Source organism: Echeneis naucrates, chromosome 17 (assembly GCF_900963305.1).
Source record: "Echeneis naucrates chromosome 17, fEcheNa1.1, whole genome shotgun sequence".
NCBI lineage: Eukaryota > Metazoa > Chordata > Actinopteri > Carangiformes > Echeneidae > Echeneis > Echeneis naucrates.
The window spans coordinates 13,350,003-13,369,349 of NC_042527.1; the positions used below are offsets into that span (position 1 = coordinate 13,350,003).

The 19,347-nt window shown below is 40.0% G+C and overlaps 2 protein-coding genes across 2 annotated transcripts in view; one reads left to right on the forward strand and one right to left on the reverse strand.

The window, feature by feature from the left end:
• Positions 1 to 19,347, forward strand: part of LOC115057810 (opsin-5-like) — a 132,895-nt gene that overhangs the window by 109,548 nt on the left and 4,000 nt on the right. The window contains exons 2-5 of the mRNA XM_029525022.1: positions 15,872 to 15,959; positions 16,621 to 16,783; positions 17,122 to 17,249; positions 18,791 to 19,125. Of these exons, the coding sequence (XP_029380882.1) occupies positions 15,872 to 15,959; positions 16,621 to 16,783; positions 17,122 to 17,249; positions 18,791 to 19,125 (714 nt within the window). The remainder of the gene's footprint in view (positions 1 to 15,871; positions 15,960 to 16,620; positions 16,784 to 17,121; positions 17,250 to 18,790; positions 19,126 to 19,347) is intronic.
• LOC115057807 (meprin A subunit beta-like) lies at positions 167 to 7,436 on the reverse strand. The gene is made up of 14 exons (XM_029525017.1): positions 7,362 to 7,436; positions 7,209 to 7,227; positions 7,067 to 7,117; positions 6,940 to 6,983; positions 6,764 to 6,842; positions 6,236 to 6,353; positions 5,929 to 6,107; positions 3,299 to 3,517; positions 2,972 to 3,124; positions 2,096 to 2,311; positions 1,538 to 2,005; positions 1,252 to 1,431; positions 824 to 986; positions 167 to 386 (listed from the first exon to the last, which is right to left on the reverse strand). Exons 1-14 carry the CDS (start codon positions 7,434 to 7,436, stop codon positions 167 to 169), a joined length of 2,184 nt encoding a protein of 727 aa, XP_029380877.1.

A 19,347-nucleotide genomic window follows, 5' to 3' on the forward strand; every position in this document is an offset into this window, starting at 1 on the left:
GGCAATCTCATAATACTATAATCAAATACATGTGATGGCTTACATTGATCTATATATCCAAAGCCTGCTCGTCTGTACATGGTATTTAGCAAAAACAAAAATGTTGATTGGTTTTATTGTAGTTTTTTTCCTGCCATTCTTTTTTTTTTTGGCAATTGAAAGTGTCCTACAGTTTTTCTGTACACACGTTGCCCATGACGATATCATCATTACTCCTGGATTTCTTATACTTCTTCTTCACACAGATGACACTGACCACTGTAACCACCAGCATGACTCCCAGCACAGACAGAGAGGAAGCAAGTGCGAGGTTGGTTTTGTCGTTGGTGGAGCCCCTGTACTGACATTTGTTTCCATAGTACCACCAGTCATCTCCTACCTCACACCTGGAGAGCAGAAAGGAAAAAAACAAAAAAAATTGCAGGTACTCTCTGAACTCATTGAAAGGATTGAAAAGTTTGTAGTTTATGCAAAAAGAACATTTTAAAATGATTTAGATTTACTAGCTATGATAAGCATCAATCAGCTATGTTTCTTAGATACCACCATCATATATTCAATATCAGGAAAAAATGATGGTGGTTAATATATAGCCAGTATCAAGAAGTGATTAGCTCAGTACGAAGATAAAGACATTGTGAAACAGCTGGCTTGGTTTTGTCCACAGATAACATGAAGCCAGGAAATTATGTGTTTTAAATTATTCCTTTGATAACAGTCATGATGTCACACAGAACTAAATTAACGCTCAATTTGGTGTGAAAGTCAGAGAAACCCTTTAAATGTTTTTAGACTGTAACATTAGCAGCCAAAAAGTAGTCACCTGCACGTAGCTTTCCCCTCATGCACCACACAGACTCCATTGTTCAGACACTCCACGCTGAAGCAGGCGTCGGCAGTAATTGGGGTGGCAGAGGATGAAGATGATGTAGATGTGACCGGCAGTATGGTCGTGGTAGGCTGGGTCACAGTCAGATGAGACACATCTGAAGATAGAAATCAGAATAAATAAGAGGCAGTTAATTCGCCTGAAGTGGAGGAGCATCGATGAATATGAAATGAAAAAGGACCCCATAATTAACTGCCGTGTTTTTCTGACAGGTGGGATATGAGTCACCGATATAATCACGCATGACTGGTATTCTTGATCTGACATGATTATTGTACAGACAGGAGAGATGAGTATGTGGAATACTAATGGATAAGAAATTGATCATATCAATGAAAAAGTGGTTTAGTTTTAGTTTTTACCCTCCATTGTGAGAAGAAAGATGGCATCTCCCCCCTTGATAAAATCTCTGCTGCTGGCTCTTAGCTGTGTTAGATACACTGGAGTTCCAGCACCTGGACCTCGGAAATACTTGGATCCATCTGTCAGTGTGACTTCAAAACCCACCTTTCGAGGGTCATCCCAAAAAAAATAGTCTGAATCTGTTTAAAAGGAGGTTGAAAGGCTGTTTAAATAATTGTGTCACAGCACAAATTGTAGTTTCGTTACTTTTTTTGCACCTAAACATAACAGTAAATGTAGCTGCACCTGCTTCCTTCATGTTGGGGTCGGTGGTTACGCTGCGCTGGTTAGACATGCGCTTTTGGATGTGTGGGTTCTGGTCCATCAGCATCATGGTTATCTGTTTCCAGGGGCAGGGCCATTTCTGACCACTGTCCTCCTTACGAGCCACCAGATGAGCATAGGCTGACAACTGACCAGCGTAGCTTGCCTTTCCGTTGGGGTACAGCTCCATTTGGAAAGTGTAACCCTCCTTGGAGGTGAATGGGGGACTGAAGATAGATGTGTTTGTTGGAGTGGTTTCCATAAGATGGCTGAAGTTCTTCACTCGCCATATAAATTCTGGGCAAGTGGTCTCAGAAAGGTTGATGTCATCCAGAGACAATCCCCCTGATGAGTGCCCAGAGCCCTCCTTGGTCCCTTGAAAGACGACTCGGAATTTTTTTTTGGCGTCTAGACTGACATGGTGCAGCTGCCACAGCTCCTGAGGGGATCCTGTTTAGGTAATGATTTACATTTATTGAACATTTTACCAGCACAGTTCTGGTAGCTTCTGTAACTGTAACAAGATTCAGGGATAGTCACCATCTATGGTCTTTATGAAGCGCAGTGTGCCATTGGGGTGAGCTTTGTCATATTCTCTGACATAGATCTTCAGTGTATCCGCCGGGCCGGCGCTGTTGTAGTAGAAGAACTGCAGACATTGGTAGCCTCTTTTGGGATAAAGAAGCCTGCTTTCAAGCCGAGCTGAATCCCCAGTGTTGGCCGAGCCGGTACTGAAGTGCATGAAATATCCCGAGCCTTAAGATTCAAATGTCACTTGATTAATAACCTAAACACTTCAGATTATTTCAGTCATTTGATGTAATAATGGAACAGATCACTCTGTTTTACATCAATGGCTAAATAATACGTTCACATTTTCCCAAGCCTCCGCTTAAACAGAGGGATATTAAACAGCCTTTGGTGAAGAGAGCCCCTCCTTCAGCAGTAAGCGCCCTCCTTGGCAGGGCTGTGGTGGTGGTGGGATTATAAACCAACGCTATGATTTGATATGACTGCTTTCAGCTTTTGCTCAACTTTGTGACTACTTTTTGAACTTTTTTTTGGGGTGACAGTGAAACAGTGGTTAGCAGGGTCAATGCTCGGAGCTGGGTCTTTCTGAGTGGAGTTTGCATGCACTTGGCTTCCTCCCACCATCCAAAGACATGCAGGTTTAGGTTACTCGGATACTCTAAATTTCCTGTAGGCACAAATGTGACAGTGAATGGTTGTTTGTCTCCATATGCTGGCTCTGCAATAGACTTGTGTCCATGCCATACCCCATCCTCTCCCAGAATATTAGCTGGGAATCCCTCACTACCAACGACTCAGACACATAAGTAAAAAGTTGACTATTGTTTTGAGATGTAATGGAGTCAGACGTCATATCGTAGCATATCCCTCCAAGGTAATTCTCACCAGTGCATTTGCCCAAGTTGGAGTAGTCAGTGTTTGGCCCTCCATCAGCTTTGGCAGTCCTGACCCAGTCTGCTGTGTCTCCTGGTCCCTGGATCATACCACAGATATTCTCACGTTCAAAGTCACATGAGTCCAGGAAGGTGGAGGCCTTAGCTAGAGGACAGTTCGTAGTCAGACAAGTGAGGGACTTTGAACTTTTCGTTTTAGGAGATAAGATGTTTGGACAGCTGAGAAACATTTTTAATTGGAATATATAACCTGGATCAAAATCACACCACACTTATTTCAAAGAGATATGCAGCTTGGCTGCTGGTCGTTGACTCTTACTGCAGTTGTAGAGACGGTGCAGTTTGAGCAGGTCGCTGTCACTGAACTCCATACGCTGGCCAATGACATCACTGAAAGCAGAGATCTTGGTGACGATGGTGGGCCCGGTCCCATTAAGAAAGGCGTTTTTACTGTAGTGCATCATGGAGCCGTAGTCGTAGGGTACGCCCAGTGAGCTGGAGGTGGTGTCATTGTAGGTGTTGAAGTTGTGTTCTTTACCTGCAGAGCAGTCATAAAAAGGATGCAGTCAATCTTCATTCGCAGAGCAGCAGACAGCTACTACTACGTTACTCAAAATATGCATCACCTGTTGCAGACAGGTAGGGGCCTCATTTTGAGCTCTCGGTAAGATAACCATGGATACATGAAACTACATATGCAGATTGTTGTGTTTTTTTTTTTATTGTGTGTGTGTTTGTTTTGTTTGTTGTTTTGATGCTGAAGGTGGCTGACCCCTGCTGACCCCGCCCCCAATCATCACGTGCTGTCATCAAGACCGCGTCAGAGGGCAGAGGTCATCAGGAGGCGGGGCAAGCAGCCGTCAATCATGGCGACAGAGGCGCTGTGTGTGAAATGACAAGAGAAGAAAAAAGAAACGGCCATGGACTCGCTCCTGGATGGCTCGGAGGGGGCGGTACGGGCTGTCCATCCTGCAGAAGGGACTGGAGGTAACGAATTTGTTTACATGTCAAAAATATTAGTTACTTTGCTTAGTTCAGTAGTTCGCTATTTTCACGCCTGTATCGGTCTTTTTTGACTCCGTCACGGCGCTCTCTCGGGAAAACGTCAGAGAGGCAGCTCCGTGAGTCCTTCCCCTGTCGTTGCTCCACCCGCTCCTCCTCCTCGTCGCCATGTTTTGTTTGTAAGTTCCCGCCGAAGAGCGGTCTCTCGTCCTATTTGTGGAGCGCACTCTGTCTTCCTATTGGTCCCGTTCAGAGCTAACGTCGCATGACGTCATAGTGAGCGGAAAAACATTGTAAGAGTTTCTGCTTCCTGGTGATGAAGCATCCAGACGTCAGCTTCCTGTCCAGAAATCACGTGACACTAAAAGCTGTTCACAGGTGTTTCAATCTGACTATACTTGGAGAATGATGATTACATTTTGTAATTACAGGAATTGAGAAATTGTTTTGATGTTTTGTTGACTACAGCAGTCTAACATACAGTCACATTTACATGAAAACTTTGGTAGCTTGAACACTTTTTGACACGAGAAGCAGCAAAACTTTGTAATGAATCTACTACAATCACTGCAGTCGGCCATTTTGATTTACAATGAGTTTAAAATGCACTGAAAAATTTGTTACTACTCTTATTTAAGCTTCCTGTGTTTGTGTGTGTGTGTGTGTGTGTGTGACGTAAAGTCATGGATGTATGAATGTATCTTTCCGTTGTCTTTTCATAGTTAGACCCAGGCGTTAACTTGGATAAGAGATTATGGACTACAGCTCCACTACTATGTCAATCAGACTACACCCTCCAAGTACCAAAAAGAGGAAACGACTTAATTTCATATTTCACCATACTCGTGTGTTTTTTAGATATTCCTAAAGAGATCACTGAGCCAACTGAAGTAAGAGCTGGAAGAAGACTAAAGCCTAGTGCTGTCTGTTGTTGTTGTGTCCTTGGAACAAATTCTCATTCATGAGTGAACAACTGTGATTATGACCCCAGCTCCACATCTCACTTTGTTTTGGCCTACAGCAATTTTTATCTTGCGACAGTGACATGTGCCTGTTTTATTCAGCATGATAATCTTCAAAAAGTCTAAATGCAATCGCTCACTTGATGATTATTTTAAGCTTAAATAAAATCACCAGAAGTATAAAGCTAACTTTGTTAATTTACAGTTACATTGTTTTTAGTTACATGACTTGAATATCACTACTACTAACCCTACAACATTCTATTTTGAGTAAATTATCACACAGAAAAGCTCAACTATCAAAAAATATCCATAAAGGCTAAATAAAACATGAGAATGTGCCAACCACAGTCCTCCTTTCAGTCATCTGGCCAAAAACCACATTAACAAAACCCATAAAATTAGACACAAAAGGCCAAGGAGTGCTAAAAAGTTAACAAAGTTTTTGGATGCATAAGATGTACAGTATAACAAAAAGAACAGCTTGTGTACTTTGGTCAATAAAAAGATTGCTGAAGAATGAATACACCAAAGACAACACACCAGTAATATCCTCCAATAAAAGTTGCTTATCAATAGCTGACACATGTTAAAAGCTTTAACAAAGTTTTGCTGACATGTCAAGAGCTCAACATTTTAATGACAGACTAGAATAGAGTTGATTAAATGAGCATAGGTCAATGCACCACAGCTAGACTGTATGGTATTTCAGAATGTGTTTATTAGCTTCTGCTTGACTATGGAAAATGATACAGCCATGCAGGCCAACAGCACATGCCTATAAAAAATGTTTTAAATCTATAAGTTCTATAAGAAAGGCCGCTGCCTCTAGTTTAGTGTTGATGTAATGAATGTAAACTTTTGTACCATTATAATTGCACACATGCCAACTGAATCCATGAAAAGGGTTTATCATAAAGGTTAAAGACTAATGAGATATGAGAGCATGAATGGGCAGCTTTGAAATTTGTAAGAGGTTCAGTACCTTCTGAGATGTGGTCCCACATGATTTTGACATAATCATCACGATCTGCCCTGGACTGCTCATGCCAGAAACCCAGAGCATGAAGGAACTCATGTTCAATGGTGGCAATGCGGTCACAGTTTGTTCCTATGGACAATTGCTGCTTTCCAACTCGCCGGTTTCCCACCGAGGAGAAACATCTGTTGGGGGAAAAATTATGTAGAATCCACAATATCATTACTGAGGCCCTTTTTCTGTAATTATGAAAAGAAGAATATATAATGGATGAATCCCTGTCATGCTATCCAGTCAGACCATAAAAACCTACCCGCCTCCTTTAAAAATGGAAATGTAGTTTGCCTCTCCGCTCCAAGGCTTGAAGTCGATGCAAGTCTTTAGCCGGTACTGCTCAAAAGCCTTCAAAATCACACCTTTTGCATTGATCTCTGCAGAGAAGATGAAAAAGAGTTCCTGTTAAAGTTTCAAAAGAAAAAAAATGCCTCTCAAATCTGTTTGTAAGGATTATGGAGTCCACAAAACATTTAATATGAAGGTGGTGAATTTGTTGATTTACATTTAAATTAATAAATGGATAAGATTTCTTGAGCTGATGAAGAGGCCAGAAGGTGTCAAGGACCTTAGACAGATTAAAGCCTTTTATGGTGGAAAGGGTTGTAAAAAGTCACACTTCTTCTTGTTTGCAACTTTAAGGAGCAACATGTAGCCAGATGGCTCTTACAGGAGAATTACAGTCACATAAAACGGATCAATATATGGGACAATGCATATTCTTTTTTTTTTATTATTATTATTATTTTTTTTTTTATTATTTTAGGATTGCAACAGTCACGCTTACCTAAGTCATCCTCCATGTAGTACGGGATTGTCTTTGGCCATCTATACTCATCTCCTAAAATGGAATTACGAGTTTGCCTCTGCAGCAGTCAATAAAAGCAATTACAAAGATTAGCAAACATAGATCAGTGTTGAAACATCTTCACAAATTTGAAATGGGCAGTTAAATGATCATACCTCCTCAAGCACAATGTCCCCCTCTACAAGATTCAATCCTGCCTCTGTGGAGACAAAGACAACTGTGGTCACAGAAAATGATATATAGAAATAAGGATGAAAAGGTTTTTCCTTTCTGTCTGCACACCTTCATTGATGTCAAAAATGTCAAGGTCCCGTCCGCCGTCCACATCATAGTCTACAAGAGTGAATGGAGAAAGAACAATAATGAAAAATTAAATAATTACAACTTTAACTTGCATCGATGCCTTGCCTGTTTAAACACTTACCTCTTACTTTTGGTGTGGACTAGAAAAAAAGAATTTAAACGGTTATTGATTTTTTTAATTTATTTTTTATTATTATACTGGCCTACTGACTGATGAAGAGAAAATACAAGTTTGTAGTTATTAGAGAAACTTTAAAAACAAATAATTCCTCACCAAACAAAGCGTAGCCCCACAAAGGATGCATGCAATCTGAAGAACAAGTACACGTGTAGTTTTTCTTCCCCCCATGTCCCAAAGTGGCCCTTTGTGTGGGACAGCACATGAGAGGTACTGAGCTCTGACAAATGCTTTGAAAGTAGAAATTACAAGGAAGTTTCTTTTAGGTAATAAAAGAAAGACATACACACGCTCACAAGCCAATAATTGACAGACCTGTATAGGGTCTAAATTTCACAACACCTTTAATCTCCTTTGTTATCTGCAAAAAAGTCTTTACTCAATTGCAGATTGGTTGTAATGGAACGTGGAGCAGCACAACAGCTGTACAACCTACTATGATAGCTCAACACCATACTGGATCAACAACCACATTTTACAAACTTCAAAATTACAATGATACTATGATACTACAGCATTATAGTATAATATACTAATAATGCATGTACATTGTAACTGTTAATTGTCACTGGCAGTGCAAACTGTAGTTTGTTGCAGTGGCAGACATTGAGATTATCACTGTCTGCACTTCTATATCAGACTGCAACAGATGCTTTGATTGATTTGATTGTCTTTAACTACCAAATACATTGAACCAGAAGAATATGTTCTCCTGGTGCTTTTTTAAAATGCAATTTCACATGATGATGATATACTTGGACAATTCTGTGTAACTCTAAATGTAATTGGTGTGGGGGGGGGGGTATTTTCAACATTGTTAATATACTAACATCACCATAATTTGCAGAAACAGCTATTCATCCATTGTTTACATACCCTCCCAGCATACTTATCACTGACAGAAGGCACAGATTGCCTAGAATGATGCTGTAGTTTATCAGTGGCCTAAATAGACAGGAACATGCATTAATACCCACGTTTTTAAATTTGACAGTTAATGAAACCTGCAGATCTTTCATATTTTGGGGGGAAACACACACACAGCAGAATGTCAGGAGAACACGCAAACTGTGTATTGCGTCTCCAGGACTAATACAACAGGATGCAATGTCTCCACAAGAGGTAGCTCTTTCACAAATGACAATCTACAAAACACATCAACTAAAGTATGCCCCATAAATGTAGAAGTGGAGAAAGTGCACCACTCCATTAGATGGGTTGGTCCGTGATTAGTATCTTACTCTGAAGCTTTAGTTCCCAAGGCAACTCATCGTCTCCGTGATTATAGTGGAACTAGGACAGACCAGAAGGAAACAATCAAACACAGCTGTCACATTAATGCAAACTTTGGACGCTTTGGTGGTATCATATTTTATGTGTTGGTGATTACTTATTGATGTTTCCTGGGCCTGCTTTGTTTTACTTAAAGATTGGTTCACAGAATAGATGGAACTAATGGAGCTGAACTCATGCTGATATCTTTCCTGTGACTGAATAGCAACTATGAGATTAGCAAAGTTTATAGGATGTGGAATACTTCCAGGTGTATTCCTGATTTATTATAGTGAAGGGATGAAAACACACATCAGTACATCCCGACCCCTCACTTGTTCAACCTCATAGGACAGTTTCTTGTCTGATCCACCTGTTGTGATAAACTTCTTCATCCCTACATAATAGGAAATATTATTTTTCCCCGTGTTGCATTAGGTTCACAAAATAAGGTCCCAGCTTGGTTCTTTTTTTACATTCTTCAATTACACAATACTTTAATTTATAAGCAGATTGTATACAATTGTTGTTATTTTTATTATTATTAAAGTTTTAGCTGCTTAAATATGACTTTTTTTTTTTTTTTTTTGGTCAACTCATTTTTCAACATATAATTGTAGAAATTGAAACCGAAATAATCTGTTAATCCCTGCAGGGAAGTTCTGCAGTTTGGTATCTTATTTCCAACAGTTCACGAGTTGTAAAGTCTGGTGGCAGTGGAAATGAACGATTTTCAGTATTTTTCTATCCTTCATCATAGACTGAATAACCATCACTGCTGTGGTTTCTCTGTTAAGGAGTGGATGGTCTGGCTACTTTAAGATGGTTTCTGTCACCACGGAGCCAGTTCTGGGACATACGCATGCGAGTAATCACCAAAGCAAGGCAGAAACTACAATAATGGAGGAAAGAGAGATTCAACCGGCCCCGTCCTTGTTGAAGGCAAAGAGTTGGACTCATTTTACCGGACCTAGGACCAGTCTAGGTCCTTAGAGGACCTAGAGTCCTATAAAATCTGTTTTATTTTTTTCCAAATTCTGCTTTAATTTTCCCCATATTGTTTTTTTTTTTTTTTCTTCTTTTTTTCAGTTTTTAATTTTTGAGAATTCCATTTTCAGCATTTTATGCTTTAATCCTGAAACAGTGTTTGAAGTAATGAAATATAGACAATTTCTTCAGTTATAACTGAAAAGTTGGTTCCTCATTGGTTCCCCTCATCAGATACGGAACTCCACCATAACCTGCATTACTTTTTCTGGCAAGGACATCCCACTATCATCAACAGTCACCAACCTCTGCATCGGGTTTGGCCCACACCTAACCTTTGAGGCCCACATCAATCACCTCTGCAAAGTATCATTTCATCATCTCAGGAACATAGCCAGACTCCCTCCCACACTCACCCTAAGAGATGCTGAGAAGCTCGTCCACGCCTTTGTCTCCTCCAGACTTGATTACTGTAAGCCACTTCTCAGGTGGATCCCCAACAAGAGCATCCAGAAATGACAACACATTCCAAACACTGCTGCTAGGATCCTGCTGAGAGTACGTAAATATGAACACATCACACCCATCCTTCACTCACTGCACTGGCTCCCCATCTCCGCCGGATCGAATACAAAATCTCCCTCCTCACATTCCAGTGTATCCATGGCAACGCTCCCCAGTACCTTAAAGAACTTCTGACCCCCCCAGACCTCAGCACGCTCACTCCGCTGCACCAACGGCTGCAGACTTTTTCCTCCAAGGACCAAGTCTCGCACCCTCGGCGACCGAGCTTTCTGTTCCTCTGCTCCGCGACTGTGGAACACCCTCCCAGAACATCTGAGGGCTCCACAGACGATAAACCATTTTAAAAAGGGTTTAAAAACTTACCTCTTTAAAAAAAATCTTTTAATCTGTAATTTGTTTCCTGTGTGACTTTTTTGTTTTATTTTTGTTATTTGTTTTTAACTAAATTTTATTGCTTTTGTAGCACTTTTGAGATTTTTTTGTAAAACATAAAGTGCGTTATAAATAAAAAAAATTTTATTATAAAACTTGCTTCCACACATTTAAGCAAAAACATAACAATAAAACAATGAAATATGCATCCCAAAACTTTGGTGGAAATATCAAATCCACTGTAAACCTTTTAATTTCTTCTCTCCCCATGCTCTTTGGTTTTCTACCAATTACTGACATCTTCAATGAAGTACATGATAGTCAACCTCTTTGTGTTGAGCTCGGTGAGTGTCTCGGACGGCTGCTTCACTAGTGGGGGGGGGTGCGTTATTAGTGAGCCCCACAGAGAATTTTCCCAACAGATAACGATAACGTTCTAGTCTGATCTGGTCTGGGGAGTCTATACTCTCTGCAGGGGTCCGGTCTCTGGTCTTGTCTCAGGTCTTGTCTGGTCTCATCTGGTCCCTCTACTCTCCCTCTACTCTCTGCAGGGGTCTAGTTTCTGGTCTGGTCTAGTCCGGTCCACTCCCTGGGGGGTCTGGTGTCTTGTCTAGTCTGGTCTGATCTGGTCTAGTCTCTACTCTCTGCAGGGGTCCAGTCTAGGCTCTGGGGAGGTCCCGTCTATGGTCTAGTCTGGTCTGATCCGGTTTCTCTACTCTCTGCAGAGGTCTGGTCTCTGGTCTGGTCTAGTCTCTGACAAGAGAGCCCATCTGTGGTCTGGTCTATTCTCTGGTCTAGTCTGTGGTATCGTCTGGTCGCAGTTCCTTGCTGTAGTCCATCACTCGTTACCAATTAACCAATTATCTTAGTGTTCAGGTGCCCGGGAATCGAACCACACCCTTCTTATTGTGGGGCGACAGCGTTAACCACTACGCCAATGTGCTGCTCAGGTCACCCCACTGGGAATCGAAACACGCCCACTATTGTTTATCCTGATTGTATGTGATTCCATCATGAACAGGGAACCATTTAAGGCATTAACTTCCACTCCATACCACATTTTGTGGACTGGCCTGCACATCCCTCAAAAAGCTGTGGTTATCTCAGCATTTCTGCACATGGCTCTTTTGTTCAGACTGATAGTGCTGTGGAGTAATTGCATTTAGTTTACCATGAAAATGGCTCTGGGTCAGAGAAAAATAGGGGATGAAATAGATAGGAGAAAGCAGCTGCCGCAGCTGCAGTCTTTAGACTGGTTGTAGTAGTAATGTTAGTACTATGAACAATATAACATGGCTACATCTACAGCTTTGGTTCAGCTCTCATTATGTGCAATAAAGATGAAATATTAGTATCAGTATTAGGCTGGCTTGATTTCTGATTTCACAAAAATGTCATTTGTCCTTTTTAAAGGGGCAAGCAGAACCTTTCATTTCTCCAGAGGACAGGCTACTTCATTAAAACTGGAATGGATTGTTCTATCACACATCTACACACTTGCAGCTTTACAAGAACAAGAAGGAGGAATGTGAAAAGGTGAAACATCAGAAGAGTTGCAGAAATGATTGAATTTCTTTCAGGCAAGACATTACATTGATCCAAAAAAACTGTATTGCACAAAATTAAATCCTAAAAATAACTTCAAATGAAGTCAATGAACCTACATATAGTCCCCCACACATTTACACACATATTATTTACCCACACATTAAATGTAACTAATTGTCACATTTACACTTTTTAAAATTTACACTTCCAATGAAAATATCAGTTTCAGGTGTATTTTGCAAGTAAAGCTGGCTTTATATGATTTCCATTAAACGTTTTTCTTGGGTTTTTTCTTTTCTTTTTTTTTTCCTTTGTTTTTCGAAGCATATTTCATATTCTTCCCATTCTTCTTGTCATGGCTATCTGCAGGCAACAGCAGCATTTCCCCACTTGGAAATGTGTTACATGTTCATACGATACTCGTACCAGACAACTTTTTGATGTTCATGCTGTGTTTTATCTTGTCATGGTCTTTCATTTCTTCCTACCCTCTGTGGCCATTACAATTAATTCTTTAAACACACCTTTACTGCAGCTTTCATCTCAAGCTTTGGCTCAATCTGTTCCAGTCGTTTTTCATGTTGGCTTGTGTGTGTGTGTGTGTGTGTGTGTGTGTGTGTGTGTGTGTGTGTGTGTGTGTGTGTGTAAATTTCTTTATGTAAGAAGTAGTTCAAGTGGTATGTAAGACAATTTTTTCACTGTTTAATTCTTTTGATGATAATTCAACCCTACTTTCAAGCTGTGACAAACTGGATTGTTTACCTTTCTGAATTCTCTGAGATAAATTCAAAATTAATTTTCAAGGGCCATCAAATGTCTGCTTGACCCTTTGTGATTGGTGTCATTTATGTTCATGTGAGACTCACAATAATAAGATGTAACTGACCACAGCACATTGTTGTTTGTGCTATTGAAAGGGACAATTCCATGGAATTCACAATCATCCCATAAAGCACCACAGTGCAGCAACAATGAAAACTGATATTTTAACTATTTCAAATCCATTGACCCTTTGGCAAGTTCATTATTACAGAGACATAGTGGAACAAGGTTGTTCAAACCCTGAAGAATTTCAATTAAAACTTCACTGAAGCGTACACATGGTCTCAGAAGATGAAATGGTAAAGTACACCCTGTTGAATTTCAGGGAAATATTTGGAAGGTGATAAAAAGCCATAAAAAAGAATATACAGCATAGTCAATTTAACTTGTTCAGGCCATCCACCTGTAAGGAAAATAGGTTTATGGATAATACTTAAAAAAAAAAAAAGTATGATAGTGATTGACTTGAACAATGAATCTCTGTCTTGTTTCTTGCTGCTAATAAAAACAAATATCAGTAACCTTACAGGAATCACTCTCACACAAACTCAGCCACTTAGAAGTTACAGAAATATCGAACAGTGTATTAAAAGAGAATGAAATTTCCCCTTTGATGGGACCAATATTGATACAAAAACCCTCCAAATCCTTCATGTCTGAGAGTCGGATCTGGAGTAGTTTTCCTTTCAGTCCTACGAGCCAAAGTTCAGAGACAGAATCTGTCACTGATGCCAGTAATGGATACAGTAAATCACCTGCATACTTCCAAAGCTACAAGGAAACTAAACACTTCAAGTGAGAAAGGGAGAATGAATTTGTAATTGATGTCATTGATTGATCAAAGAGCTCCCAGTTTGCAGGATCACGGGTCATTATAGTGAAGTGGGTAAGTTTTTACCCCATAACCCCATAAAGTGGGGCAGATTTGAAACGTTTGGGTTATAAAAGCTATTGATGATGATGTACTCGTGTCGATGTAGCCTAACTTTCCATCTCCATCAGGTTAAATGATGATCTTACCGGGGGACTCCATCAGGTAGTTGTAAATATCAATGAATGTCCCCTCCGGCCGTTCAGTGGGGTCATTTCTCCATGAAAATGAAGGCGAATAAAAGGGACGATGAGCAAGACCCACATATGTGAGTTATTTATTGTCCCATTTTTTTCTCCAGTACAGCGAGCATGTTAAAATACTCATCTGACATTTTGGATATGTTTTAAGCAAACTACTGGACAATGTTTTTTTAAATTGTACCGCTGATTGTTTTACAGACTAGAGACTAGGCTTGACCCGGAGAATGAACTCTGAGTCATCCAAAAGATTAGTTCAAAATGAACGAATCGTTCACGAACGACACATCACTACTAGTGAAAGCGTGTTCCCTGAGTGTGTGCACGGACACACATCGGCTCCTCTGAGAGTGCTGAAGCTGTGAGCAGCTCCTCTGGGATCTCACTTACAGTATAATACTGGGAATTTAGCGGGACCTTCTTTGGACCAGCAATCGTTTTAGTTAACGCTGATTTGTTCACCACTAAGTCGATGAGGTAATGCATTTTTGTTACTATTATTATTTCTGTCAGTCGATTTTGGAAGGAGTTTGCACATAAATTGCATCTCAAGCGAGAGTTACATCTGTAAGCCTGCTAATTAACAGCGCGCGTATTTGCGCCTTTACGCACGGAACCTCTCCAATTAACAACAAAACGACACAACTAAGACAGAGTGAGCAGCTATCAGTTTTAGTAGATACTGTCGTTTGATATGTAACCGTTTACACCACAATATTTTCATTGACTTATTGCCTCACATGAAGCGTAAAAGCAGATAGAGATAATGTTTTACCCCCTTCCATACTAAAATATTTATGATAGATTGTTATTTTAATTATCTCTTTTTTTTTTTACTTTTTGCTGTATTGATATTTGTAGATTTGTAGGAAAACGTTCATACTCGAATGAGACTGAGTGTTTACCTTAGAGGTTACTTAAGCAAAAACACAAACCATAATTGAGGACAGTGACGGGTTAGATATAAGTACAGTTACGGTAACCTAATACATCATACCACAGCACACAAAAATGGTGGAAAAAAAGTTTTTTTTCGTGTGTGGTTCAATAGCCTATAGCCAACCAGTCAGTCAAATAATGTGAAGAGAGATGATAATTTTACACACTCCCACTGTCAAAATGAATGCTTTAACTTGCTCCATCTGGTGGGACCCTAGCAAACAATATCTAAAGACAAATTAGAGGAACAAAGATTCAAGGAAAAATCAAAGTTAAAACAGCATGAGGTTAACAAAGAAACAGAAGAGGGAAGTCTTCTTGTGTGTTTTAGGTTTGTACTCAGGTGCAACAAAACATTATTCCTGAGCTGTCAGGCATATGGGAATGAATACAGTATGTCAAATCCCAGAATTTATTTTCATGTGAACACACTGCAGTTGCAGTGCTCTTAATTTGTGTTTTATTAATAAATCGTACTGTTGCAGAGGTGGAATCTGAAATGCTGTATGATTCAGGGCATGACAAAAAAACTGCAAAATATGATATGGCCACATGAACAGCAGATAATGGTCGATTTCCGTGTTATCTATCATTAAGTTGCTTGTTCATTGGCCCTTGTGCCATGCATTGATGACACATGATTGATGATAGGATCAGCCTTTATCTGCTGAAGCAGAATGAAGACATGCAAATGCTGAGTGCTGAGGAAGTGATCACATCTGGCTTGAAGACAGGTGTTCAGATGTGTGCAAATAACAGTCAGATATTGGCACTGTGAAAACGTCAATACATCATTGTCACATGCATATGTGTAACACGTTCATTCCCTGCGTGACTGAAGTTTGACAACTGAAAGGAGAAATTACAAACAGTTGCCAACATCGAATAAGGTCAACATATCAGAAAACAAGCCAAGTACATGACAGCACTTAAGTCTAATCAGCATTACCTTTAGGTCACTTGTAAAAACCTATATATCAGTCAAGCAGCTTGATTTGATTTGATTTGAAAAATGTCTTTTATATATATATATATTTAAAAATCCATTGCTCTTGAAAACCTCTTTTCAGATGGGCTTGTTAGAAGAAGACACTGCGTTCCTGTCCAACATACCTGTGCCACTGGATATAACGGTGGCTGTGGTCTACTTTGTTTTTGGTGAGTAATTTTTACAGAAAGGCAGACCACTGAGGCATGTACACACAGCACATGCAACATGCAACATGCAACACAACAGCATAAGATGTCACTGATCATGAGTTCTATGGCTTGATCATGTACTGAAAAATTCTCATTTCCGGTTTCACTTTCAATCGTCTTAGTGGTATTTCTGAAGAATTCTTACATTCATTGTGTTTGTAAGCCGCAGCCTGTTTGAAGGAAACCAGAAAGTGCAATGTTACTTTCTCTTGTGACTTCCTTGCTTGCTCATTTAACAATACCAATTTAAAGAGGGTAATTTTAGATTCCAAGTTCAGTTCAGGTTTCCTAATTGCAGTGTTTTGCCTTAATTATGTATTCAGCATGGTGGTGTAACGCCAGTGTTTTTGCTACTGTGTCTGCTGTAATTAGTGTAGAAGTAAAAGTTTATGTTTATTTAATACATGTTACCCTAAGGTACAGGCTGAGACTGAGCTGGTCTCTCAGTTCCCAGCCTCTATGCTCAGCTAAGCCAACTCTTTTGTTGCTTTAGTCCCATAATCACTGCTCAGATGTACAAGCAATGTATTCCCATCTAATGATCCCAGAGAAAACAAATGATATGTTCCAAGATGCAGAATATCTGAAACGAATTATCTGACACTTTATTTTACTGCAGGAGTCTGTTCACTGTTTGGAAACAGCACACTGCTGTATGTATCATACAAGAAAAAGCACCTCCTCAAACCTGCTGAGTACTTCATCATCAACCTTGCTGTTAGTGACTTGTGCCTGACTCTGTCCCTTTACCCAATGGCAATAACATCAAGCTTCTACCACAGGTACGACACCCAGCACAGTCTGTAGCTGTAATGGTTTGGAAACACAAGGTGTTTGTTCTCACAGTCAGAAAAGGGGATACTTTCATGTGAAGCACCTGCTCTAAGGAAAGTATATAAGCCAGAATGTTCTGCTTTGACTTTGAATTAGACTTGGCTCATTTAAATACATGCCTGGTTAATAATAACAGAGACAGTGTGTTGACAGATGAGGATTGTAGCGCTAATGGTGCTCTCCTCTTTTCCCTTTCTCATCCTTTCCTTCATTGATCTCTCTTCTCTGTCTTTGCTTTGCATCGTCCTCTTTCCTCTTTCTCACACCCCCTTGCCCACCCACGCAGGTGGCTGTATGGGAAAACAGTGTGCTCCATATACGCTTTTTGCGGCATGTTGTTTGGCATCTGCAGTCTGTCCACTCTAACCCTGCTAAGCATGGTGTGCTTTGCAAAAGTATGTTACCCATTCTATGGTAAGTCCTTAGAGTAGATATTGTTTTGCCCACTGAAATGACATGACTAAGTGGCTGGACGTCAATTTATCTGTTGAAGAAAACCAATTAATCCCTCCGTGAAGCGCTGCTCATTAGCTTTCCTTTGATGACTGACAATTTCAGCGGCTGGCCTCAATAAACATTACTTGTGATGCTGGTTGATGCAGTGCAGTGAAGCCTTCTATTTGACCTGAATGTTGTTGTGTAATGTTCTCAGTTTAAGCACTTCAACAGTGAAATTTCTTTTTTTTTGTTGTTGTTGTTGTTGTTGTTGTTTTTTTTTACTGATCATTTTCAGTAAATTATATTAAAGACACTTAAAACAAGGTTCCTTTTATATTATGTCTCTATTGCTTTTATTATGATGCCTAAACTGACTTAAATAAGGCTATGGTCCCTCATGGGATAAGATTTTGCTAGATCACTTTGATATTTTTAGGGCTAAAAATATTTGAAACACATGACTAAAATACTTTAATCTGTCAATGTATTATTTAATACTGGAAAAAAAATTGTATGGCTTGGAGCCCCCATGAACCTCCAGACACACATTAAAGAACCACTGCTCTGTCGGGCTTTTTTCAGATCAATCAGATTGTTTTTGTGTTTTGTTTTGGTTTTTTTTTTTTTTCAGCCATTGGATCTGACTAACTAAGCTCTCCAGTCACCCAACTACTCATGCTCTACCTGTGCCAGCATGAAAATTAGCAACTGAAGATAATGACGCCATATATTTTAGCACTCAACAAAAGCCTGCCCACATGGAAAATGAGATTCTGGCCGTAGTTTTTGCATCCGGAGTCACAATGCTAGATAGGTCCAGTCTGCCTGCTTCTGTCTGAAATAAACTTAGGCTGCAGGTGAAAGCTCCATGGCCACAGCCCTGGACAAACTTCACTCATTCAAGAACCATGTTTGCTTCATTTTACAGGTATGGGTAAGAAAGGACGGCAGAAATGTTATCCATGAACCTTGGCAGTGAGGTCGATCAACATAGTTAACATGTTAAAGGACAAAACACACTAACAGTGACATTCTTCAACACATTTTTCTGATAATGTAATGCTGGGGATGTATAATACAGCCATGGTTGCCTGCGACAACTACAAGTAGGGCTGTACTTCCATTAGTGACACTTTTTGGCATTCAAACTGATGATCTGAAGTAATTCACATCTCTGTTGTATGGCCCTGACACGTGTCTGACTTTTACATAAATGCTGGATGCATGTAGCAAAAAGGTTTCAACACAGAGATACAAAAGGCCCGTCACTCAGAGCTGGTTTATCAACATAGAAAATTTGAACAATGACTATTTCTCTCCACGTTGTGGAGTAAGAACTTCTGGCAGCATTTGGAGGGGAGCAGTCACCCTCACTCCTGCAATTCAAGCAACTCAAATGATCTTTAAAGGTGTTGTTTAATTTATTGTTCAATACACTTTTTGGTTAATCAGTAAATTCAAATTGTGCCAGAAATATTCATGACAATGAAATAATATTGTCTTATTTGCTTTCACAGGGAACAGGTTTAATTCTATTCACAGCCGTCTGCTTGTTGCCTGTGCCTGGGTCTACGCGCTGTTATTCGCCTGCTCCCCTCTGGCCCACTGGGGGGAATATGGACCGGAGCCTTATGGCACCGCTTGTTGCATTGACTGGCACTCGTCCAATCAGCGCACCACAGCGCGCTCTTACACCGTGGTACTGTTTGTCTTCTGCTACATCCTTCCATGCTGTGTTATCATAGCGTCCTATGTGAGCATCCTGGTTACGGTGCACGCATCCCGCAAGACGATGGAGCAACATACACTGAGGCAGACGCACATGAGCAGCATCCAGACAATTATTGTTAAGGTATTGTTAAGGTGTCACTTCCATCATGCCAGAGATGCCCTTTGGCTCATATACTATTAATCGGTGAATTCTAAATAATAAGAGAGATAACGTTTTCTAAGGATAATCCTCTTAAACTCTGAGATCCCTGGTTTGAGATCTTTGCTTCACTGCATCTGCAGCCTTTTTCACTCTCTTTTCGCCTTCATCCTTATAGTTTCTTTATATTATCAGACTGCAGAA

What these genes read in the sequence shown, in the direction of transcription:
- LOC115057807 (XM_029525017.1), bottom strand. Translation starts at nt 7,436, where the DNA reads ATGGGGGGAAGAAAAACTACACGTGTACTTGTTCTTCAGATTGCATGC. An exon ending in CATTTTTGACATCAATGAAG is followed by an intron (nt 6,984 to 7,066) that starts GTGTGCAGACAG and finishes TTGTCTCCACAG; the next exon opens with AGGCAGGATTGAATCTTGTA. An exon ending in GCACCGTCTCTACAACTGCA is followed by an intron (nt 3,125 to 3,298) that starts GTAAGAGTCAAC and finishes ACTGTCCTCTAG; the next exon opens with CTAAGGCCTCCACCTTCCTG.